The 26,694-nt window shown below is 34.9% G+C and overlaps 1 protein-coding gene across 7 annotated transcripts in view; it reads right to left on the bottom strand.

The window, feature by feature from the left end:
* Positions 1 to 26,694, bottom strand: part of MCPH1 (microcephalin 1) — a 151,337-nt gene that overhangs the window by 107,395 nt on the left and 17,248 nt on the right. For all 7 annotated transcript variants that reach the window (XM_064447932.1, XM_064447930.1, XM_064447934.1 and 4 more), the window contains 3 exons: positions 21,206 to 21,321; positions 6,586 to 6,623; positions 3,239 to 3,401 (listed from right to left, as the gene is read on the bottom strand). In XM_064447932.1, coding sequence (XP_064304002.1) covers positions 3,239 to 3,401; positions 6,586 to 6,623; positions 21,206 to 21,321 — 317 coding nt within the window. The remainder of the gene's footprint in view (positions 1 to 3,238; positions 3,402 to 6,585; positions 6,624 to 21,205; positions 21,322 to 26,694) is intronic.

The raw sequence follows: 26,694 nt of genomic DNA on the forward strand, positions 1-26,694 counted from the left end.
TCAAACATCCAGTTCTCAGGGGTCTGAAAACCCACTGTTTGACTTGTCATTACTTAAGACCTCTTACCTATCCATCTAGCTCACTGAAAGATCATATGGTATTTGTAATTGAATGACTCATCTTGAAATATGTAAACAGAATGCTATGAAGATTAAATGTCTAATAGTAAATTTGATATTTGTCCAACATTCATCTTTAAAAAGAACATTTTAATTTTTTCTCAGAAGAAGAAAAAAATATTGCAGCCTAAATTATCTCTCCATGTTACAAGTCAAAAGGCAGATGTAAATAATATTTCAGCTTCTTAAAATGTTGAGAAATAACTTCCAGAAGAGAATCATCACTGCTCAAAATTAATACCTTGTTTAAAAGGTAGTCTTAATTTTCTCCAGACTGATTGACTATTTTAATTATCCAATCTGAAGTATTTTACCAATGAAAGCACTTATAGTAGGACTGACTAGAGTATAGAAAGGCTTTTAAAGGATCCAGTATTGTAGTATTAATAAAAGGAAAAGATTATTTTGCGTAAATGAAATTCTCCTGACTAATTCTCTCCAGAATTCTTCAGGATGGTTAAGTAAGGCTTCAGCTTTCTCTTCTCTAGTTGAAGTATTCAGTTAATGAATTTGGGTAAAAAGATGGCAAAATTATGCCAGTGACACAATTAAAGAATTAGAAAATAATGTTCTTACGTGATAAGATGCATAGATTTAACCAGGTTAAGAAATATTTTTAAAAAAAGTTTAAAGCAATATTTTCTTTCAGTGAAATAGATTACTTAATTACTTGAGGGATTAGAAATTTATGGACAAAGTTGTACCCAGCCTCAGTGAAAGATTTAAGCACAGTTCTAAGAAAAATAAAATTAGTAATATTCACAGATAAGCACATACTATATGATTGAACAAATCCGTGATTTGGAGAACTGAATTCTGAAGTTTTTCTCTAGTTCCTTCTCATGTGGCTCTCCTAGTAACTTCAGAACTTTTTCTAAATAGCAGTTTAATAAAATGAGTGAAGACAGTTCCAGCATTTGATCCAATAATACTTACAGGAACAAACTAACGCTTAGAACAATTCAATTTAAGTTATTGGTATTATATGAGGGATATAGATGATCCTGTGATGAGTCTAAAAGGTAGACTGTAAGACAGCAGGAGAAAAACTGGCACTGCTTCTAGTCAATATTGGTCTATGAAGAGCACGTGTTGATGTTTTCACCATGGATTGTTCATAGAAGTGCACTGCATAAGATGGGAAATGAAATTCCAGTAGAGCATTGCCAGAATACTGATTATCCAAATACTGCCTTATTTACAGTATTACAAAGATAGAAAACTATTTTACTGGATTTTTGTAGTAGTTATCTACAGCTTTAGCTATCTCAGTAGTTATTTGAAGCTTTTATCAAGGAAATCTACAGCTTCCATATTTGACTACCCTGTTATGAGAAAGTAACTTATAGAAAATATATTGTTACTGGCGTAAAACTCCATACAAAGCTACATATGGGACAGATATTTCAATGTATTTCATTCATAGGTGCATAGAATCGTATAACAGTTGGGGCTGGAATGGAGCCATCGAGACTGTCTTGTCCAAACCCATGCCCAAATATGTTCCTTTTAATCCAGCCAAGGATGCTATTGTCTTTTTTGCTACAAAGGCACATTACTGGATCATTAAGGTGACCAAAGATGCAAACCCCTTTATTCCAAGGAAAATTAATCACCAAGAACTTCTGAAAACTCCAAAGTATACCATAACAGCTTCTTCAGATGACTACATGTTTATCATGTAGAACAAGCTTCACACTGGTAAGTGCCAGACATCTTGGAAAAAAAAAGGCAACAGGAGTTTATTTTGTTTTCAGCCCAACAATTAAATTTTAAAGTATTTGTAAGGAAAAGGAAACCAAGAAATTTAAAGTTATTCTACAACCCTTTTCTATATAATATGAAGAGCTATTTCCAACAGATATGTTTTATAGCTCTAGAAACATAAGGAAAGCTGAAAAACTCTCACCTGCAACATCAAATTAAGTGGTTAATCTCTATTATCATGGTGAACAATTGTGGTGGCTTAACCCTGGGCTGACAGGTAAGCTTCTCACCTGGTCACTACTCACTCCCCACCCCGGCAGGATGGGGAAGAGAACTGGAAGGATGAAAGTGAGGAAAAAAACCACTTTGTGGGTTAAGATAAAGACAGTAGTAAGTGAAGGGAAAAAAAGCTAAAACACCTCCAAATGATGTAAAAGTAATCATTCCCACCCACAGATTGATACCCGGCCAGTCTCCAAGCAACGGCTGCTTTGGAAAATCCCCTCCCAGTTTTATAACTGATCATGATGTCATACGATATGGAAAATCTCTTTGATACCTTGGGGTCAGCTGTCCCAGCTAAGTCCCCTCCCATCTTCTTGTGCAACCCCAGCCTACTTGCTGGAGGTCACTGACCGAAAAACAGAGAACACCTTGACGCTGTGTAAGCACTGTTGAACAATAGCTAAAACACTGCTGAGTTATCACCACCGTTTTGGTCACCACTCTAAAACAAAGGACCATACAGCCTATGATGAAGAAAATTAACTCCATTCCAGCTGGATCCAGTACAGCAGTTCATTATTATCTTGTCTTTACAGTAACAGTCTGGTAACTTTATGTGGTAGTCCACAATAAATTTTGAGTATATACAGTGATTATTTGATCTGGATGTCTGGGAACCATTTCTGTAAATTACAAAGTCTCCAAACTACTCATCTACAAATAGCTTTCCTTAATTTTTTTTTCTATTTTACAGTTTTCCCACTATGCAGCAAAATATCTAACAATTCCCCTTCATTTTTACCATTGCTGAACACAATACATATTTCAGAAAAATTCAATCTGAATAATGTGACTTTGCTAATGTTGAGCAGCAATGGTTTGTTTAGGCTTTAATCTGTCCAATTATAATTCATGTGACATAAGTTTCTCATCCATGAGATAACACTTCAGGCATTTCTAAAATACATATTGAGACAGAACATAGGAATACTTTAGTTAGATGAAGTACTGAAAGACTAAGTCATGGTAACAGAGCTTCAATTTCCTCTAATTGAGCTAATTCTAGGTAAGCCTGAATCTCTGAACATCGCACAACTGTACACAGCATGGACACAAACATTGTTATATTCAGCTACACAAAATAAGTTTAATATATTCTGTAACAAAATTTAAAAGTATTTCTTACCCATTCATAAGAAACAATCCAACAGCCACGAGCAATTCCCAGCAAAACATTCAAGGTACGACGAGGACTCCCTGCAACTACATGACTTGTTGTTTCACCTACATCATCTGAGAATAAAAAGTCTCCAAGTTTATTCACCACCTGAATTACTGTATTTTGTTCCCTGAAAAAAAGAAAAGGAAAAAAACCCATACAATGTTGAACAGATATGCAGAATTATAAAAACATATACACACAACAAAAATTAACTCAAACTGTCCTCATTTCTTTCCTAATTATTCCTTATCCTCTCTCACTGAGCCTTTACCCATTTGCTAGCCCTAAATTCATCAGCCCTCCCACAGAGTCCAAACAGACCCTTTTCTCTCACCACACAATCATATCTACTTGCACATCAAAGCTCCTTTGTCCCCCATATCTATCTTGTCTGTTTAAATAGAAGCTTTTGAGTGAGGAATTATCTAACATTTTGTTTGTGTACAAAGCCTAGTACAACAGAGCCTAATTCTTGTTTGCTTTTGTAGTAAGCAGTACAAGTAAACTAAATTTTTACGCTAATGGTTTATACATTAAAAACACGTACTCATGTTACTCATGTTGACTAAAACTTACTCAAAAAAGTATTACCAGGAAATGCAAACATTTAGACACAGCAATCTTATGAGGTTTTCATTAGAAGCACCAGATTTTCAGCATCTGAATAAAATGCTGTGTCTAAATTTAGAGAGAAGTCTTAAAGTTCTGGCTTGCTACCTATACATCTGAACCAATGGTTTCATTTAAAAATTCACTTATCCTTAAATGCAATTATAATTAAACACAAAATCCAGAATGGGCACCTATAGCTGGAATTCTACTTTGACTTCTCTACATAGCTACACTGAGGCACACAAATACATAATCATGAAAACAGTGACATCTTGGTATCATTAGAGAAAAGCTGTTTCATGAGAACAATTTACTGTTCTTAATTATTATTATAAATCATTATTACAAATGTTCATTAAAGATTTGTAAATGAAAGCCCAGTTCCAGTACTCTCTCTGGTCCTTTCAGTTGACTTGGAAATGTCCGTGGCATCCTACTACAACATAAAATAATTAAGCACGAAATTGAACACAGTCACATCTATCACAACGGTGACCCTCTCAGGTAAAACATTTAAGTTAATCACTGACATGATGCAAGCACACTCAGAACATCTCCAGAAGCCTCTGGGGTTACTTTCATTCTCACTACATTTCATTTCACAGAAAGTAACTCAATTAAGTCTCCCCAAATACACAAGCTAAAGCAGACACTACCTTCGAGGAACTAAAACAAAACCTGCAAAAAATTCTTCATGGAGAATGCAACGATCTATATTTTTAAGAAGCTTCAAAAAGATAAATGAATAGTAAAAGCAAACAGTGTAGCAAATTAACCTCACACATTAAGACAAAAAGTGATATTGTATGTGGAGACACACCAAAAAAATTAAACAACAACAAAAATTCAAACCACTGACTTAACTGTTAACCGCTTCACTCCAGACACTGATTAATGGGAAATCTGGCCTTGGCTATATTGCCTTGAATGTTACTGGCATATTTACTATTCATTTGATGAGTTTTAACTTGACATAGCCTAAAAGGGAATGTTTTTGCAACACTGCAACACACAGGGGCTGGCCCTGCCTAGGCTGCATGCTCAGGGGATGCATTTCCATGTTCTACCTGAAGCTTATCTTCTTTCCTGTGTCTGCACAAAATTCCTTACAATGAGAGGAGTAAGTCCTATTGTCCAAGAACTGAATTGAAGATATCTTATAAATCACAGTGAAAACTCACTAGTTTATACTTCAGTCAGCTGCAAAAACTGCTGGATGCAAATTTACAGCCAAATTTCACTAAATTAGTGATTCAGAAAAACAGGTAGCTGCTGGCAGTGAATCAGAGAGCAACACTTAATAGAATCTCAAAACCCAATTCCATAAACCCACTGACATCATGATCTTTAAATTTACATTCTAATGAACCACTTTTGAGGCTGTAGCTACTGGGTAGCAGAATTGGCTTTTGGCCATTGAGTTGTACACTTTGGAGGACTGTTTTCTGTTCTTTAGTTCTTTCAGAAGCAGTCCCTTTCCCTTCACCCATTTACAGGTTGATGAATGCCTACAACTGTAGACAGTCAAAAGCATGATCTTGATGAAGTTCTGAAGAAAAGCAATTGTTGCCACCAGACTTTTTTATTTAATAAAATAGTAATTGGCTAGTGGGAAAAATCATCATAGAAGCAACATAAAAGAAATAATATATTAATGACCTCTTTCAACAAAAGAACTTCTTCCCCAGCTCTTCCAGGATTTGTTCTCCTCTCCTCTGTTTTCCACTACTCCTATCTGCACTGTAGCTGTTATCTCTACCTCCCCCACAGTGATCCTGTATTGCCTGACTTGCGAAGTGCATTTTACAGTCTTGGTGTTACCAACATCCAGTCACATTAAATACAAGAAAAGTATTAATTCAATTTTATATTTCTGACATATGTTAGTATACCTGTTAATAGCTACTGACAACCATTTACAAAGAACTTCTAAAAGGATAGCCACCAAGTGCTGTTTCTGAGTACTTTGTATCTATGTAACTGTCAAGATTTAATTACTTAAAACCTGAAACAGATTTGTGGGTAGTAGAAATATCTTCAGTTTTGAAAAAGAATTAAAAAAACTGTAAGCAAGTGTAGTATAAAATATGGAACTGTGCTTTTGTTGGATGTTCTTTATGCTGTAAGACTTTTAAGAGAATGATAAGAGCATGCCAGAAAATTATTAACTCTCCCCCAAAATATTCAGTGGCAGCTGCCTCTAATGTTTTGAAGCTAAGTGGCCAAAAAGCCTACAACTGGTATTTCTTCCGCAACTATTTATACGAAAAAAAAATATTTTGAACTGATGTTTCAGATTATGACTTTTTAAATAGAAATAATGAAAATGTATGGGGAAAAAGCTAAGTCTTGGGCTGCAAGCATGAACCATTTACTACATAAAATTCCTTCTTATGCCTCCTTCAGAAAAATTCAAAACTTGCTTAAGATTTTAGTTTCATTGCTCTGAAGCCCTGTTGAGTTCACCTATGGAACAACTACTTCAGTCTGCACCACAGCAAGACAACCATACATACACACTGCGGATAGCAACAACATATACATGTATGTACATGTTTCTAGCCAGAATACAGAATGCAATAAAAGTATTTTAACATATGGCCCAAAGATATATTTCATTTTGTATAGGCATAAAAAGATTATAAACAGTTAAGTTTAAACGGTGTACTTACTAAAGAATCAAAATGTTTAATACTTACTCGGAAGACATACTCGTCATAACTAGTGTCCTTGTTGGCTAGAGATATGAAAGAGACAAGAAAACATCAAAAATCTGAAAAGTTTTCCCCTTTGAAAGAAACCTTAAATTAGAAGCTGTTCCATTAAAAGGACTGAACTACTTCATACTTACAGTATCACTTAGGGAAAAGGCTGTACTAATTAACACCTGTACTAGAAATATTAAATTTTGAGTACAAGGAAGGAAGGAAACCCCTTAATCGCATCTGGTATCAAAGCATCAAATACAGCAGAACACAGGAATATAAGCTTTCATTAGTAAAAACAAAAAGGAAAGGATTTCCAGACTGGGATGCCACAGAAAAAAGGATAGTATTTGTCTTCTGTCTTTTCCTTCTGATCAGGTTGAAAGGAAAAGGCAGCCTACCTCCCACAAAGAAAACCTGTATTTTAAAATTATTCCAGTTATTTCCAAAAGAAAGGCAGAAACTACCTGAAATGCTGCAGAAACAAGAGTATATTTATTGTAAAATTATTAAAATTATACTTTATTTTTATTTTGATAGTGTAGCTTTTCTTTGCTTTTTTTGGCACAACTTCAGTATTTTAAGTCCAGGTTTTTAAGTAAGCATTCTTTCACTCTTAAATCTAGTCTAGTGAATAAAAGCTGTCAAAGCAATATAATGTACAAGGTATACTCAGAGTACAGCAATCCTTAAACCAGCAATTCTCATGCACCTTAAAAAGCAGGCCCCTTTTCCCCTGCAATACCCTCCATAGCTTATGTGCAAAGTAGGAGTGTTTGCCCCACACAGACTTTAAATAAGCTTTTTAATAATTAGTATTACAGAGGAAGAAGTATCTTTTGGTCATCAGCAATGACTATGAAGCCTCCAGCACGTACAAAGGTAGAACAAAACATGACTTTTAGCAGTATCAGAGAAATGCATAACTAAAGACAACATCGTCATCAAAAAATATATGTTAGATGCTTTGTAAATCTTAGCTAAGAATTGCTTGTAGCTACACGAACATGCACAAGTACATATACATAAACATTTTAAGTTTGTAGAAAAAGTAGATCGACTGACTTTCATACAATGATTTTCAAATAACTAATTTTCAAAATCAATGATTCTCAAATTATTTCTCTAGATAACTACTGCTCCATAAAAAATAATCATTCCCATTTCTGCCCCACCAACATATTACAACCACAAGCAGTAAGTTCCCAAAGTCTTTGCTAAAATTCAGTTTCCTTTGAGTAACGTAGTGAGCTGAGACCACAAAAATATTTTGATTTGGATTACAGCTGGTAGCACAGGCCAAAAAAGACTTGAGGGGAACTCATTTTAACCAGCAATGAATCACAGAACAGAAGATAGAACATAGTCTGATGCAACTCCATCCGTCCTCTCTTATCAGTACAAAACTGTTCTCCATTAAGTGTTCAAGCAATGTGTCACATTTAAGAATGGAGTTCCTTGGAATTCTCTCCCCAGACTAATAGACTGTAGGCCAATAGTGTTCACCACGACTGTTCATTATATGAACAATCTTTGCATAAATAAAACACAATTTAGATACCATTGACAAGCTAGATAATTAAAGATAACACAAAAGGTAGTCTTTTCAACATACACATGGTAATTTCATTCTGTGGCTGAGTAAATCTGAAAAACATAAAACCCAGATACTATATATGTCTTCAGAAGCAACATAATGTAGCATATTTGATAATTTTTAAAATTTATGATAAATAAGTACTCAGACAACATTATGTAAGCTATACAATACTTCAGAACCAAAAATACACATAAAGTGAAAATGTAAAAACAATCAGCAATAGAATGGAATAAAACTTCAAAGGAGGCAAGGATGAAATGTTTATATTGAAATATTTCTTTTAGAGAAATTCTATGCAGTATTTTTGGAAATGTAAGTTTCTAAATTCTAACTTATTGCCAGCAACACTTACAGATGATGCCTTAAGCCTACTGCTAGCCTGACAATTGAAGATAACATGCACTTACCTGTAATCAAAAGTTGTTGTATTCTTAGCCAAAAGACTTTCTACTGCATTAGTTTCAACTCCAAAAAAGCAGTCACATTTAATTGCTCTTGCAAGTCCCAAGAACTTTACAGCTTCAGTTCCTCATTTGAGTTTTATACACAGAGTTTGAACAAAAATTGTAACAATGCAACAATATATATTAAATATATCTATCATAACATGAATATAAACTCAAAATTTGAGTGTACACTAAAAAAAAATCTAGTAAGAGACTGAATGAGGGTTCTCATGTCAGAAGGACTGCAATATTAGGCACTCTACTGCACACGTTAGGTCAGATGATTGAAATTGGACATGGGGCTACATTATACAATAGTGAGGACATACCTCATACTATCTTAATAGATGTTGTTGGATTTGCATAAACTCCTGAATATTAAAGGACCCTGGGGTATGACAACCTAGGAAGGGACAAAACAGTGCTTAAAAGTAAGGTTTTACTCTTCTCTGTCCAATCTGTCTGGGCTGAAAACCGCATCTGTTGAATATCTATGCTTCAGCATCATGATGATGTTCTCTTTCAGCATCTGACGCCAAGCCTCACTGCCATCAGAATGAAGCTCTTCGGCTAGGTGTCTGGAGTTACATCCACACAAAAGAATTGCACTAGGTTCTTGGGGCCCTTACTAGCTCCAAAGCCAGATCCTGATGTGCCTGTTCAGAATGTGCAGAAAAATACCCTTCCTCACAACTTTTTATAAATGAAATGTCATGGAAGTGTTACTAATCAGACTACTACTTTTGCCAAACTTGGGTTAAAAAACCCACCCGTTACTGTAAAACAAGGCCAGAGCAGCTTGAGATCCTACAGCTGCTTCTTCAGCTTCCGAGCAGAAATGTTTCTTAACAGTTCCGTAATACCTTATCTATAGGAAGTGAAAATACTGGATCCTCACAAATTGTGAAAGCTGGAGCCTGCCCTGACATTAGCCTGCAAAGTCAGCTTTCGATTGTAGCTTTTATGCTACAACAGATAGGATAAAAGGTGGTGCCATGCGTATGCTGGGCAAATGTTCTGTCAGTGTGCTTCAAAGTGATTCAAAGACTCAAGAATGCAGAAGGATGCATACAAAAGCTAGAAACTGGAATAAATTTAATTTCTTCCAAACTATTATTTCTTTTTAATTCAGAACTGCATATTTTTGCAAGTTAGAGGTCATTTGCTAAGCAGACAACATTTTGTTTTATTGCTTCAGTAAGACAAGCAGTCCTCTTTAATTACAGTTACCAAGCAGAAAACTTAGCCAAACATGTTTTTGATTTTCAGTTGTACATTTTTCAAGTTAATTGCTTCCCCCCTTGCTATGCAATTTTTCTTCTATGATTTCCGTGTCTGTTTTATTTTACATGTTGCTTTTATTGCAAAAATTTTTTTCGAGCTAGCATTTTCTTTTCTGACCAGCAAAAAGACATCTGGTGAGCATCATTATGAGTTCTAATGCACATTTGTAGTAGGATTATTATTAATAAAACACTGGAGAAGGTGGTATTAAGTTAACTGGTCCTTTTATTTATCATTAATCTCTGAACCCTGAAGAGTTGCATATCTGTACTCTAAATGAGAACACACTTCTTTCTGAACTACTTTTTAGGTCTGGAATACAGGCTGTGTTATAAATGACATGCTTCAGCTTTCCTTTATGTATTTCTTAGGAGCACAGTTGCATTAAGTATTTCTTTAGAGTCTGCCAACAACAAGATTTTCCTAAGTCATCTGAAATATAAAACATGCATTTCAGTAGCTCAAAGGAAATAGTATTTGTAAATCTTCCCAGTACTTAAAAGACGTGATACTTCCTATATGCTAACTGACCTACACCACAGAAGAGGCATCCGACCTCAAAATGTATTTTTCACTTCTAAGTTTGAGCCGGTGTTTCTTGGAGCTAAAGGAACAGTAAGAGAAGAGTCTTGTTTTGTACAACCTGCTTTTCAAGAAAGTGTACTCAAATTTTGTTTCCTTAAGAAAGTAATGAGTTGTTTTTCATAAGTGACAAATGAATTAAAGTATGACCATAAAATATGTTTTGCCAGGTCAGTGCTCAAGAATAAAGTGCATTCATGCTAAGAATGGACTTGATAGGAATAGTTTTACATTTGTGACTGATTAAATTCCAGTCTAAGTATATTAGATCTCATTTTGTCTTTGGGTCAAGAACCTGGGTCTCAGGCATTTTTCAAGTAAGGATTTCAACCAATAAATACCACTTTTGAATTTTATATTACTTAGTCCAAATGCTCCTCTTATGCCTTAAAGTTGACTGAAGTTCTGAAAGAAATAAGCTTCAGTATACTCTGAAACTCAGACGTATGCTGTGATAGGGTTAAAAAAAAGACATTCACCTTCAGGACTCAAAAAGACAGTTATCCTATGTGAGTATATATATGTGCCAATATACCAGGATAAAGGACTTCTGGTGGGGTGGGAGGGAAGCAGGGGAAAGCAATGCATGCATGGGCAAACTAAGTGTGAGTACAAGATTATTATGCTGTTTTGTACTCTTCCAATCCCCTTTTTTCTCTAGGTCCATCAGATGGTTCTGAAATTGGTTCAGAACTCATATACTCACTTTTGATCTTTACAGCTCTATTTCAGAACTAACAATCTTCAGTCCTACTAGCACATGAACCAAAAACCAGAGCCATGTGTAGCATGGGAATAGTCAAAGTTCAGGTTAATTTCACTCTGCTTTTATCTAGGAAGGCTGTAATGAGGATCCAAAACTTTAAGGCTGTTTTTAGAAACAATCTATAAATTGTGCTACATTAATTTATTCTATTCAAGTAATTGTGGTTCATAGCTGAAAATAATTGGTAATTGTAATGAATTATTACTATTCAGTAGTTTTAAACAGCAATTATTCAAAGTTGTAATTTACTTTCTGGCTGGCCTTTCTCCTCTTATCAGTCCTTTAATACTGATATTTTTCCAGTTTCTTCTGGCTGCAAACTCAATTTCCACTGTAATTTCCTGACCAAATATAGCACCTCTGTTTTGGTCCTAGAAAGATGTGAAAAATGCACCCATCCTAACTAAGGCAATACTACCACGGGGAAAGATGAAAAAATAAAGCAGGCTGTAAGAAGACAGAAAAATAAGATGACATGGCAGGTGTCTGGGCAACAGCTTTCCTTCACTGCCAAAGATGAGAAAAAAAGACAAATCCTATAATCACAGACACAGGAACCCTGACATCTTCTGTTGGCAAGATTAAGGATGAAGAATAGCTTCAAACTTTTCAGACTAGCAGCGTCACAGTTTACAACTTACTGACACTTGCAGTTTTCCACACGTAATCATTATAGCTAACAACTATATTTTTTATATATATATATATATATAAATCTACTATGGTGGTTACAAAACTCTGTAGCAAGGGACAGCTTTCACAGCATTCTGCAACTTCAAAGGACAGGTTTACCTGTCTGTGATCATTAGCAAAACTAGAGACTGACTTTTTCTGGTAGGACAGACAAAGGGGAGAGCAGATGCTCCTTCCCACCCCTTTGACTGCAACCAAAAATTTCTAAGTTGATCAACATGACATGAAAAAAGCCAACAAGCATGATTATCATTTCTGCAAGCACAGATAGCAGTAATTCCCATTCTGATGGGAAACCCAAGCATTTCCAACAGGTACAAATTAGGGGCTGGCTTCCTGGTCAGCATTGCTCAGGAAAAGAAGCAGCCCGGTTCTCAACTGTATTTTACTAGGAAGGTTTCACCTCTTGACCATATAATGTGAAACATGAGGAGACACAGAGGGGGAGACTGCCAGTGTGACAGAAGTGAAACTCAAGAAGTAGAATGCTAAGGGGAGGAGAAAGCTACTTTATAGTTTAGATTCTAATAGAAAACGAAAGCTTGGGTGAAGGAAGGACATTCCCTCACCCAAAAAAAGTCACAAGACAGGAGAAAGAGGAACAAGGGCCATCATAGGACAACATTATGTTGTGGAGAAAACTCATACATGCAAGCAGAAACATTTTGAAGACCACACTAAGGCATAAATTAATTACATCATTAGCACCAAATAAAGCCCAATGTAAACTCACCTTCCCAAATGATCTGTGAGAAAGTCAGGCATAGTTAATTTTTTCTGCTGAAGTTTTAAGCAACATGAACTACTTCCCCCCAACCCCCAGCTCCACCAAAGTTAACAAAAATAGTTTGTACCCTTCTGCAAATAATTTCAACAAAAAATTAGGAACGATGGAGGATTGAATCTGTTTCATCTGTTCAGACATTAAAAACTGTTTATGCTTTTATAATGATCCAATGAAGTGAACAATTCCTCTTGACAGCTGACTAATGACCAAGTAAAAGCACTTCATAAAGCTTCAGCTGAAATACCCTATGCCCTAACTGTGAGATAAAAACCAAGCCTCAAGGGTAGTGGGCAACAGTAGAGTAGCTTCAGTGAAATTAATGGTTTGATTTTAAGCCCTTATCAGCCATCCATTCCATTTTTGGTAATGGCGGTTGCCACCCGTCATGGAAGGTTCATTAGAAATTATGTTTGCCTCAGCTACTTTATTGCAGACATCAGTGGCTCAGTTAATACTGCTCACATGGGTCATACACTGGGCAGAAGCAACTGAGGCACAGAGAGACTTTCCACTGCACAGGCCGTAGGGATGAAACCATTTTAAGAGGGAAAGAACCACTTTGCATCACCCTGTTAGATACTGGATTTGCACAATTATTAACACCATGAGGTTAATTTGGATAGTTGAAGTCGTCTGAAGATTGCCAACTATGCAGGAATGAGTGGAATTTCAGGTGAAGATACTCCTGAGCGCATTTGCAGCCCCAAAACAACACATAAGCCTGGATTTATGCTAGGTTTAGTGTTAAGACACAAGACTGTAAACTTCAGTAAATACACTGCTGACAAGATTGTAACCCACTTGATGATAGCCAATAACCTGAGTTAAAGCTTTACTGCCCTCTAGACAATATGGTAAACAACCGAACAATACTTATTTCAGGTTTTGAGGTGCAACAGCAATATTATGAAGGGTAGAATAATAATGAAAAAAAACCCCCAACCACTCCTTTTTATTTTTAGGATCTTGAAGGATTATGAGTTTATCATACATGCACATAATTCTTTCAGAAAAGATCCTTTGTAGTGAGTACTTATGATCAACAGCCACTGTTTTTACCATTTCTGATACTTTATACTAGTAGGAAGTAGTACATCTGTTAAGGAGTAGTGTGGTGCAAGATTTTTTTCTGTTTAACTGATCACGTATTTATATTCCTGTTCCATGCAGACTTCTTTGTGAGCTCATAATTCAGTTCTACAAAGACCACAACTCTAATACATAAAATGGTTAATTTCAGTGTAGAAAAGAATGGTGGTATTTGTTAAATTATTAAAAAATGTTAATGACATCAAATGCTGATGAAATGGAGTTTAGGAAGTCTTTTGTTCAGATTGATTTTCAACAATTTTCAAGAGCTGTAAACTATCATTTAGAAAGCAGTTCTATCAACTAAAGGATTTCTGGCCTATAGAGTCATGCCACATACCAGTAGGTTTATGTAGGGTGTTCATTTTCCCAAGATCTAACTTTCCCCAAAACAAGAGGATCTAACCAGCAGTGGCTTTTCCTCCTGGCAGTTTCTGATGTGAAGAGGGAAAATAGTTTCAGTTTTACACTGATTCTTTACCAAACTAGCTGCAGTCCAGGTGATTGATTGGTTTTCTGGCATGATAGTTATGACCTCAGTGTTAAATATAACAGTGTACCCCAAAACTAGAAAAGAATTGTAATTTACCAGTAACTAAAGTTATAGCATACATACAGATCTTCAGCAGTGAGGTATGTTTGTCTCAAGCATGGACTGTATGCTCTCACTTTTTACACAATATTTATACACTGTTCCCCTCATGCTCTGAGCCAGAAAGAGTTCCGTTTCTAGCACCTAAGCCTCCCTTCCACCATCAAATCCAAGTACGCCACAGACTTTTAAATAAAAGGATGGAGATGGTATAGACGTACTTCAAATAACTTGGGATTCTAGGATTTTATTCTTGGTACGTATCCCTACCTACTGTTCACCATGGAGAGCTCTCAAGCAATTTCCTACTTACATAAAAGTAATAATATAAAACATGTTCTGACTTTATGTAAAACCTCATAAATAGTCTCTGGACCAAAAATCACCATACCTACCAATCTCATGGGACAGAGAAGGGGAAAAAAAACCCCAAACGACACAGTGGAGTTTTATTTCTTAATTCTATGCAGACAAAAATCAAAATTCTCCATATACTTAAGCCACTATTTCTTTAACATATTGGATCTTTTTCAGAACCTTATTCATCTGTTGACTGAATATATATTTAGTGACAATTTTATATAAAAACTTGGGTGAATTCAACTCCTGGATCTTAACTACCCTGCCTGCTAAGATGACAAACTGCAAAGTCAACCACCTCCTATATCACTGTGATGGCACATCTTTCCAGTCTTCCAAACAGCAACCCATACAAGAGCGTGAACACCTGTGTCCCTGGGACAACAGGGAACACCCTAAACTTGAGTTGAGAGGAGGTTGTGCCTTTTGCTATAGAAAGGTACTGACTTGAAAAGACACTTTTATCAAGTTAAGAAAGACCATAGCACTTCAGTAGGTAGTCCAGAATAGCTAGCATAAAACCTATCATAAAGAGAATGATTTATAGAGACCCAAGGCCATGAATCAGCCCACTAGGTCTACAGGAGATCATCCTAGCAGGAACGGTAGCATCCCTAAGTGGTGATAACAAAGCTGTTGCCATTAGGACATAGTCCAAAGCATGCACTGTAAGGTGGAGCAACAGATGTCTAGAGTATGACTTCTGTTCTGGAAGCCCTCAACTAGATGTGGGACAAGTGTGGGGGACAAATTCACTAGCTGGACAAAGTCCAGAACCAGAACTGCCTTGTGAAGGTTGAGCGAAAATACTCATGAGATTAAACACACAGCAGGACTTATAAAACTGTCTCAAACCATGGGATACCTCAGCAACATTTACAGTGCTATCCTCTGAAAAGCTTGAGCATGGCCAGTAAGTACTAAGTCACAGGCAGTATTCTGAGACTCTGCTTTTCAAATATTTAATAAGCATATCTTTCAGTGATTTTAACCATCTCACATTAACCTTGATGATACTAATTGTAGTTTTCCCCTTACATCACTCTTATAGCATTCAGTATTTTTAAATCCATTAGGCCAATATGAGGTTCTTAGATTTTTTTTTTCATTACTTAATACCAAAAGAGAATTAGAATTTTATCAAATAAGTATCTGCATATTCCATTTATATGAAACAAATACTAACACTCCTTATTGATATGACATTTTGTTCTCAAATTCTAGTATTATTACAAAACGTGGACATTTGGAACAAACAAATGACCACAGCTATATTTTGGATATAGTAATAGCATAAGCTGTGTCTTGCCAGTAAAAATAAACTTTCTTGTTGGATTTCAGTGTCCCATTCACTGGTTTCAGACATTCCAAGGAAGCAAATTTTCTGCAGTGATGCATAAATTAGATCCTTTTATCAATGCCATTTCAAAGTTTTGTCCCACAACGTAGACTGCTCAAAAGCTTGTTTCCCAACAACTTGTTTCTTCAACTTTATGTTTAGTCAGCTAGATAACTACAGTTAAACAACAATCAATTATTCAGTTGTCATCAGCTAGGGTTGGTCAGACACTTTCAGGATTACTTCAGGTGAGATGAGACATCTTTTAAACAAGAAACATTCTAGGATCAAGTCAGATATGAATAAAAATCATACCACCAGACATTTGGTCAATACAATAAAAGTTTCTCAACGGTACCATGCAAAAACTCTTATACTTTGTGGCTTCAGTCACTCATCGCTACACCCAGATGCAAACAATTTGAATAATTTCAGTGACCATTTGTCCACCACCCCCATTACTTCAAGTATGTTCCCCAGACCACAAACATGGAGGTAGTTCCAGTTTCTTCACTGTTAACTGTAAGTGAGCTCACATGCTTCCACCTTGTCTAATTCGCACTAGTTTTATATTAATTTGCAGCTCAAAGTAAGTAACATTTCAAGTATCAGTGTTTAAAATATGCACCTATTCAAAGGAACTACAAAACCTAAATTAGAAGGAAAACATTAAAAGATGTTGTCCCCTACAGTGATACAATCTGTTTAAGACAGTCTACAAATGCACATATCAAATACAGACATAAAGTTACTTCCCTGAATGTCTGGCAAGACACTTCATGTTTTATAACAACAGATTTTTCAGGATATTAAAATTTGTTTTGCCATGAATAAAATATTTTCAAAAAGAAGTATTTTGATAACAGGATCTATCAATGGCCTGCTTCACACTAATTGATCCACAGCATGAGATTAGATTATTTGTAATAATTTTCTCTTCTCTCAAAAATATCTTAAGTTCATAAGTTCTCAGGTTCATAACTTTGCTTTCACCCAAATCCAAGAGCTAGAGAAATACAAGCCAAGATGAATCTGTTTAAAAACAAAACTGAAGGAATTTCAGTTAAGTCCATACTGTCTTCTCTGTGAAAATATGGTTTTAATTGTCCCTTATGATTCTTAACTGCTTTTTTTTTTTCTCATGGCTGAAGAGTTTCTTCTATTCACTCAGAAAACAGTATTTTAAGGGTTTTTTTGAGTGTAAAATTGATTCCAGTTGCATTTCTAGTGATGTGATACCATTAGGTCCTTTAAAAGATATCCACCACCTCTCATATCACTCTAAAAAATGGAACAACTTTTTATTTGAACAAAAATGGCAGTTAACTAGTTATTCATAATGAATCTTTCTCTGACCTGTTTAAAACACAAAATGCTTACATTTGTGACATGCAACAGGTGTTGCAATAAATATAACATTAAGTAATGAAGCGAGCACTCAACTCTCATACAAACAGATTAACACCACTGTCACTAACTTGTTTGAATACATTTTTTGTTTTATGATTTTTAATTATTTCACTTTGTCCTCCCTATGCAAAGCAACAAAGAACTATGTATTCAATTTCACGTAATAATTTAAAAAAATGCATCACAATGCATAAAGGGTTTATTTTATCCCTGCAATCTAGTGTCATCAACCTTGATATCTAGACCAGGGAAGCCACCTGCTGACATTCATAGGCATTAATCCAAAGTGTTTATCCTACCAACTCTGTATGAGAAGAATCTGGAACTATCCTCATTTATTAGTTGTTATGTCTCAAAACTAAGAAGTACAAACCTCCAGGACAGCTTTATGAATCTATCTTTATGTGCTGCATTTGAATAGGTACAACACACCAAAACTCCTGGGTTTTTTGGGGCGGTGATGTCATTTTAAATCCAAAAAGCTTGTTTCTGAAGCCATTAAAGATTCATGAAAATCTTACTTATCCTCCCCCAACATGCCTGCAGCTGCCATTATAAACTGCTCTGTCTTCATGGTTTTTGTTAGCTGACACTACAATTCTAGATAACTTTGATAGAAGTCTTCCATGTTACAAGTACAATAAGCATGCCTATATAAATAGTATAAAGAAAGAAAATACAAGTACTTGTAATCTAAACTTGTGATCTAAAAGTACCTGAACAAAGTGATTCTTGATTTTAACTTCAGCTAAAACAAAATGCAAGAAACTCAATGTGCGCGAGGTTTTGAAGGAAACAAATGCATAATACGATAGCACAGCAGAGAAATACAGAATCTACAGCTTGATTTATGTTAAAGAAACTACAAACAACAAATGGAAATAACGATGGAAGTAAATAAGGTTAATGCTTACGCCCAGTCATATTTCCAAAGATATTTTTGTATGGCTTTTTAAATATTTACTATCACATAGTGAACTCCAATTGCCTACTGAAATGCATTTACTGTAGTGAGTTAATTATAACTGCAGTGTTCAACGTAGTAAACACTCTAGTGAACGAGTTATAACTAAAGTACTCTAAAAAGTTTCAGTTCAGACATTGTCTGGGAATTACATACAGCAAACATTCAAAATGTTATTAAAGAGGTATTAGATTTCAAACTTTTATGAAAAAACTAACTGCAATTTATACTGCTTTCCAAATTAAAAGATTTAAAATTAAGTAATGAATTTAACAGATTACACTTACAACAGATTCTCAAAACACCAGCAATATGATCTGAAGCCTCATTTTGGAACTATTCAGTACAAAACTGCACATACTCTACAATGACTATAATTTCAAGGGGTTTTTTTCTTTCTGTTTAGATATAAAAGGTCTGGAGATTCACATAGCCACATTTCTGGAAATGTTAGTCCATTAAAATAGCTGGGAAATGGCTTTTTTTTTGCACTTGTATTTTTAACGTAAACTTTAAGACTTAAAAAAAAATTAGAAAATTCTTCATGAATCTTCATGATTCAATAAAATCATATCTTAAAATATTTGTGCTATTTCTCTCACTTTTTGTCTCGGGCAAAGTTAACAAACTAAAATCTTCTAACATTACTTCATTTTCACGTCAAACATTAGCAACATGTTGCAATGTTTAAGCTGCAGCCACTGAAAAAAAGTGTTTATTAAGAATTTGTGTGATGTTTGGTTGCTTTTAGAAAGCCTCAAGAACAGGTTTTGACTGGGACTAGAGAAGCTTTGCAACTTCAATCTTTTAAACAATTTAGATACGGTCTAATTTTGTTCAAAACATTATCCTCTTAAAATTGCTTCACTAAGAATTTCCTAGGGATCTCTAACATTGGCTTTATTAATTTTGCATGTAGGTATGCATACAAACAATGGAAAATAGCTCTTAGACAGAGATATTCATAAACATTTAATACATATTAACTGCTTGAGGAAAATACAAAGTGAAATTTTTCAGTGCAACAGTCTGGCTGCCCGACTGTCTGGTTAAACCACATAAAACCTTTTTGTGAAGTTCTTTTTACTTTTCAATCAAAAAAAAAAAATCCCCAACATTGTCTCGATATAGTTTTGCACAGTCAAACTACAACTGAAAACCTTTAAAATTATTAAACCCCAAACTTTGTTTCATGTCATGAGTGCATATGCTGCTATTTTAGTGATATTTGAGTCAAACTGTATTATCACCCAGCTGAGATGGATGGACGAAAGAAGCCATCTCAAAACACCGGAGAGGAATTTTATCCAGCTACTGCTTAGCTTTTGCTACTGTTAAACACCTCACAGAGCATGCTTTGCAAGCAGACACCAAGCAGAACCGTTCAAAGATACCACCTTTGACTGCAAGGCCAGGTTTGAAAAAAGAGGAACAATAAAAAAGAACTTCATATTGCTTTTTCTGTCTCTTCAGTATGTAATAGTTACATTGGGATCTTTCCTCAAGAGAAATTAATCAAAACTAGTAGTACTGTGTAATACTCTTGTAGTTTAATTACACAGAAGGAATCAGTACCAACAAATCTGATACGTCTCCAAGCACCATTTCTGCAGGTGGCCTTAGGATGAGCCATTGACTGCGGTTTGTGAATATATGTTTAGCAGCTTTAGTCAGATTTATGTGGCAGTAAATTGATCTGGATAGATCAGTTTCAGCCTAAAAAGTGTACCATTTCTATAGGACATGGATCTAGAGTGAAGTTCACTTATACATTCTCCATAATACTTAGTTATACAAATAATATATATGTATGTATTTAGGAAAAGAAAGTGAACAAATACTTAAGAAAAGTAACAAGCAGTAAGGTGCAGGCAAGAAGTAAAATTATAATTTTAACCCAGAGATCATTGGTCCATGGAGATTAATATCCCACCTTCAGGATGTTTAAAAGGTTGAACAGCCTAGTAATTGTACCTCTTCAGGACTTTTACAGAAAAGAGGATCAAAATCTGTGATCAATCACTTTGAAACTCCACCAAGAGCTACCAATGAAAAACCCACGTAATTTATTTCATATAATTACCTCAGACATCTTTTAGTGCTTTAGGACTTCCAACTCTCAAAACAATCCATTGCTCATTTTAATTGTATGACTTGCTACTTCCCTTTTACAAGGGAAAACCACCTGGAAAAGATTCAGTGCTGACCCAATCCTCTCACTTTTTTTTAACATCCAAACCAAGATCAGTTAAGAAATTTAGCTTTACCTGAGCCTAGAAGAAAATACTGCATAAGTCTTTATCCTGCAGAAGCATCCACTGGGGATGATCCACTATAAAACAAAAACCCCTACCCCATTTAGTAACTCCTCTAAGAAGTGTAGGCATCTTTTCAGGTTACTTCAGCAGCTTTTCAGCTGAAAGTTTGAGCTGACTTACCAACCTCCAGCATCAACTTGGCACAGGCTCTGTCACCACAAGTTACCAGAAAGCTGAGTTCCATAGTTATACATATTGTCTTTGAGGGTATAACATTTCGAGGAAAGTGAGATTTGGAAAAGTCTTTAAACTGATAATGCACATCCTTTTTGTACATTCATGCATTTAAATTGAGAATGTATTTCCTTTTTGTACATACAAAGTGCACTCAGTGATTCTCCAAGAAAAAGAAAAATCTTAAACAATATGTCCAGTTAAACTGACCTTTTGGAGTCTTCTAGTTTTTCTTAACCCCTCATTGTGCTTATTCTTTTGTTCATTAAAAATGCATTTGCAAGAGTCGTCAGTAACATGACACTCTGAAACTTCTTTTTCATCACCTAGAAACCAAATTTCAAAACTTGAAATGAAAAACGCATCTTGTGAAATGAAACTGCCACCAATTACTTTACCATAGCACATAGATCTATGTACAATTAATATACCCAAGTTAATAATTTATAACAGTTATTTTTCCATTTTATTTCAGTTACGGAAAAAAGAATGACACTCAAGCATCTGACTTCATCTTTCAGTACCTTATCTTGTAAACAAACTAGCTGTAAAACTCCCAATTTCCAATATTTTGAAGCTATAAACTACAAGTAGAGAATCAGCTAAATTGCTTTCTGTTTATTACAAAGTTTACAATTTCTCTGAATACAGAGTTATTTAAAAGTCTGAAGCCACAGTAGCTAGATTTTTACTTTCTTACAGAAATGTCAACGCTTTCAGTACACACTCTGTTTATCCGGTATGACCTGTGGGTCTGAAACACGTTTTCAAACACTTTGCAAGCAAATCTAGCAAGCTGTTAGCAGGCAAGGATTGTGTGCACATGCAAGCTAATCAGTCCTATTAGTTATAAAAAGGCACCATCCATAAGCACGTGCTCCAATGTGGCTGCCAAAAAGCAGTATCTTTCATCACTTATTTTGTGAATTAACATATATTTAATTTCAACACTGTCAGTATGACTTTTAAAAGCACTAAATAATGAACTTTTGAATAATTTGAGAAATTAGCTTGATTGCAAAAGATGAAAAACTCTTCTACCTTTTGATCAATGAAGTTTCAAATCCTGAAGATTTAAGTAGATTATTTTTCCCAAATTTAATTCAATGGAGTCTACTTTAGGACATCTGTTAATTTTTTATTTCAAAGAAATGCATGAGACCAGTTAAAAAAGTTTAATAATTAGTGATTAAAGTGGCCTAAATTCAGCTCCTCCCAAATAAGCTGCTTCTGATTATTTCTGGAAAGTACTGAAGGGTAGTATCCGTATTTACTAGTCTTACTGCATATATAAATAAGAATAATTTGTTTTTCCTCAGTCAGCTACTTAAACTCTTAATCCTTGAGATGACAGAACAATAACAAATTACAACACAAAAAAATAACGCTTTCCACTACTGATCACTTTAAAATTATAACCTTTAAACTAGTCAAAATTTAATCACTTCCTCACACTGAAGTTACAAGTTTCACAGGAATTTACACAGCATTACAGTAATTTTTGTGTAATACAAGTAAACCTAGCTTTCAGGTAAAATCGTTAATTTAAGCTCAATATTTAAATACAAAGTGTCATTTAACAAAGGGAGAACTAATTACTTAACTACATTAATTTTATTTAATATTGCACTGAGGCCCACCATCTTCAATCACCAAGGAAGACTGTTGGCAAGTGGAAGAGGAGAAAAGATCTTGCCACACAATAAAAAAAGCTAAGAAACTTAACACCTTTAATGTGGAAAACAGAATTCTTAAACAGGTATTTTGAATCTTTAAAAAACTCCACCACAGGACTGCAAAGGATGTCAGGAGATCATCTTCTCCATTACTTTACCCCAAGCAGATGGGGTAAAGCAAGGTATGTTTCTGTTTATTTCCAGTAAGTTATTTCAGACACTGTGTAAGGACAATCCAGTGTTTGGGTTTTTTTGGAGGGTTGGGTTACGGGTGGGGGGGCAGCAGGAAGTGGTGTAATATTCCTTTTGCCACTCTGCCTGAATGCTCGAGCTCTGCAGCTCCTGTCCCACTGGGATTAAAGTCTCAATACCTGTATGCTTGGACCTCTTTCCAGTTATGGTTCACTCTCACTGGTTCTTCATATTTACAGGAAAGCAGGAAAAGGGGACGAGGTCCATCACATCCTCTGCTCATCAGCTTGGGGATCTTATGCATTCCATAAATAAGGACTATTATTTGCAGTTCAGTGCCTACTCCTCTCCTGACTATCAGGACTTGAAGCACTTTCCAGCTTTTCCATCCTGTAGGTCTCAAGCTTCACTGTCTATTGTCTGTTTTCCCTGACTGCTTCTTTTTAAAGCAGTTGCTCAGTCACAAGTAAGGAGTTTTCATATTTAGCAGCTCTTCCTAGGGTATTTCAGATAAGGTCAACACAACTTTTAGAAGCAATTCCATCCACTGTTATCCCTACATTTAGTTCAAATACACGGCTAACTCGTGCCACTGTAGTCCATTAGATCCCCTGAATTCACTTCTAAAACATTGTTCAACGACTGGCATAAAAATCAACAACTCTGATAGCCCTCTGAAGCACTATAACAAATTCAAGTGACTTTAGGCTGCAATTTAAGCTTCTGCTCATTCATGATAATTTCTTACTAGTGAGAAGTTTTGAATCAGAATATTATCTTCAAAATTCAATTTGATATTTCCTTCAAGTTAAAAAGCAAAGCAATGATTAGGCACAATGAGATTTTTTGTTCAATCAAATCAATCATGTCTATCTAATAAAAATTTTATCTATAGTACAGTGTTCTACTTTAAGAATACCATAACAAGCGTCATTGAAATTAAGCTATATCATATCTACTAATTTGTATTTATCCAGAGTTATTTACCCCAACTCTGAAGAAGATAACTCTGAATTTGTCATCATTAGTAATCCTTCAGGTACATATGCACAGAATATTTAATAACTTGTGTTATTATTATTGTAGCTATTGTTCAAACATGAGCAAATACCAAGTCTTTGCTATTCAGAATACAATTTCTTCAAGTCTGCTGAAAGCTTATGTGCCCACGAGGTTCTGAAAGAGAACCTGTTAATGGTTTAAAACAATTTTATCTAGTTTGTTATGTGCTTTAGGACAAACGTCATCAGGCTTTGTAAATTTGACTACATCAAAATAATCCTTAACCTGTTCCTCTATTCAGAAGTATTAATCCTTTTTTGCTTTATTAGTTACAATTAAACTTTTTGTGAAGATAAACAAAACAAGGAATCAAGCAAGAAATGGTTTTCTTCTTCATCCCTCACTAGTTTTTTAAAAGGACATAATAAAATGTCAAGAGAGGACATCATAAAATATTTTTAGTGAGCTTTTCTTCTTCCAAAACCGAAGAAGAAAAGGCACAACAAATCTAAGGAAGTTTTCATGTGTGAGTTTTTAAAGACATAAACAGTATTTTAGCAGCATTAAGCATCTAGAACCTCAGGTAAAACGCATTCATCTAAATTAAAACTCATTTTTTGCACCAAATAATAGAATGATATTCCAGATTCCCTATCTTAACATTGAACTACATTAATTACAGCATGATGAGTCTAAGTTTGTGTCTTTTGGCCACCGAGAGAATATTTGCTTCCCACATTCATCATAACCATCTAAAATTCACTCAGCTAAGCCTTAAGTTTATTTTTAAGACTGGAAATAATGCTAAGTCCCAGTTCAAATTTCTAAATGAATTTAGGATGATAAAAGCTTAAAAGAGTACTCTTGCATTCTTTACCCAATATTATTTATTGTTACAGCTTTCAGAAGAAAAGTCATAAGAATTCATCAAATCTGAGCAAGTATCGGTATTCTAAACCATGTGGTTCAAGTGCCAACTCACCCTACCATCAGCCCTACTAAAAAAGTTATAAGCAGATGGACTGGATTTCAAAGTAAAGCAATTTACAACATGAATGACAAAGAAGTTCTTAGACTCTCCTAGTAACATAGATCATTAACTTTCACAAAACATATTATTATTGTGTTTCCACAAACTTATATTCATGGCAGAGAACAGCCACTATTTTCCTCACCTTATAACTGCTAAAAATTTAGGCACTGACACACAAACCCCAGTTACAGAGCACCTACTGGTTACAGAGCACTGAAATTTATCAGACATGGCTGGTTTAATCAGAAGGATAGAAAATTTATTTCATCTCCAGAAGCAACGCTGAGAAACAAAAAGTGAATCTGAATAGGAAAACATATTTTTATATTCTTATACTGCCTAATTAACTTTAACTTTTGTATCTGTGACAGTTCTCTACTTGCTTTATGGCTTGGAGTAAGATGAAAATAAATAGCCATGTATACGCGTGTGCTGTTCAGCAGAACCGGACAGCCTTGAGTGTACCCTACAAAGGAACCTACAGTTTGGTACAATATAACCATTAGGACTTGAAAAGTTAGTTTCAGATTAGCCTGCATATTACACTTCTACTTTAAAAGCAAATGTTCCGATCAGTCTGCGGAAAGAAAGCTTGTCAAATCTTACTTCCTGTCATTAAAGACACTGGGTAAGAATCCCACTGACCTAAATACATAAGGGAAAAACGGGCAAGAAAAATGTTTGATATTTAAAATATATACAGATATAATTAAATTTTATATGGATATTTGATTACTCCTGTATATATATATTTGATTACCTGTATATATAAGATGAAAGAATTCTTTAGCTTTTGAAAATAATACACTGTATTTACCAGTTTTCAAGTTACACACAAACTGCAGAAAAACAAAGCAATTTACTATTTATTTACTAATTAACAGTGACAAGAAATGACATTCAAGAAAAACAGGAAATATTAAAACTATATTTAATAAAAATCAATTATTCCATCATACAGTGCCACAGTAGTAAGTTTAAAACAAGATTTTAATCTTCTTCCACAGAACTTGCTTTAAGGAAAATACAACTAATCTTTCATTATTGATTCCTTCAATTTTTAAGTGAGCTTGTTTGAGGTGTCAAACTTGAGGTTCTACTTGACTACACAACAGATGCATGAAGCTGAATACATTATATTTGGGAAAATGGCCATCACTGATAAAGCACAAACATTATTAAAATCACTAGAAACATAAATTGAGATTTACAGAAGTTCCTAACAAAAAGAACAAAAAGTATAAACATCGGGTAACTTTTGTTTGCTGAATACTGTTCCTTTTTCCTCTTCTCCAAAATCTGTTATCTTAAACAAGTTGTCCAGTGAGAAAATAAAAGCATAACATGCCAGAACACTGATCATAACTTAGTCACTAGAATTTAAAAGTTAGAATTACCTCTAAAATTAACTGGCATACCTAAGTTTAAAAGTAGTAATCATTTTCTCCTTTCCCATTTGTTTTCATGATTGTTTAATGAAAAACAGACTGTTCTTTGACATTACATATTTAAGGATCATCTTCTACTACATTGCCATATGGCAAAAAAACCCATACAATGGGTTCATACATTTATGGGTGTACATTTATACTTGTATAACATACACCTGCATCAACTTTTTTTTTTAACTGTGTTATAATGATGCACTCCAGGTGCATACAGATGTCATGAACGCAATATAGCAGCTCACAGTTCAGCAACTTCTTATCCACAAATATAAGCACAGTCACTGTTCAACATTTCCACTGGATGGTTTCATAAGTCTGATACCAAGTTTGCTGAGCCCTTCAAGTTAA

This window comes from Phalacrocorax carbo, chromosome 3 (genome assembly GCF_963921805.1).
Source record: "Phalacrocorax carbo chromosome 3, bPhaCar2.1, whole genome shotgun sequence".
Taxonomy (NCBI): Eukaryota; Metazoa; Chordata; class Aves; order Suliformes; family Phalacrocoracidae; genus Phalacrocorax; species Phalacrocorax carbo.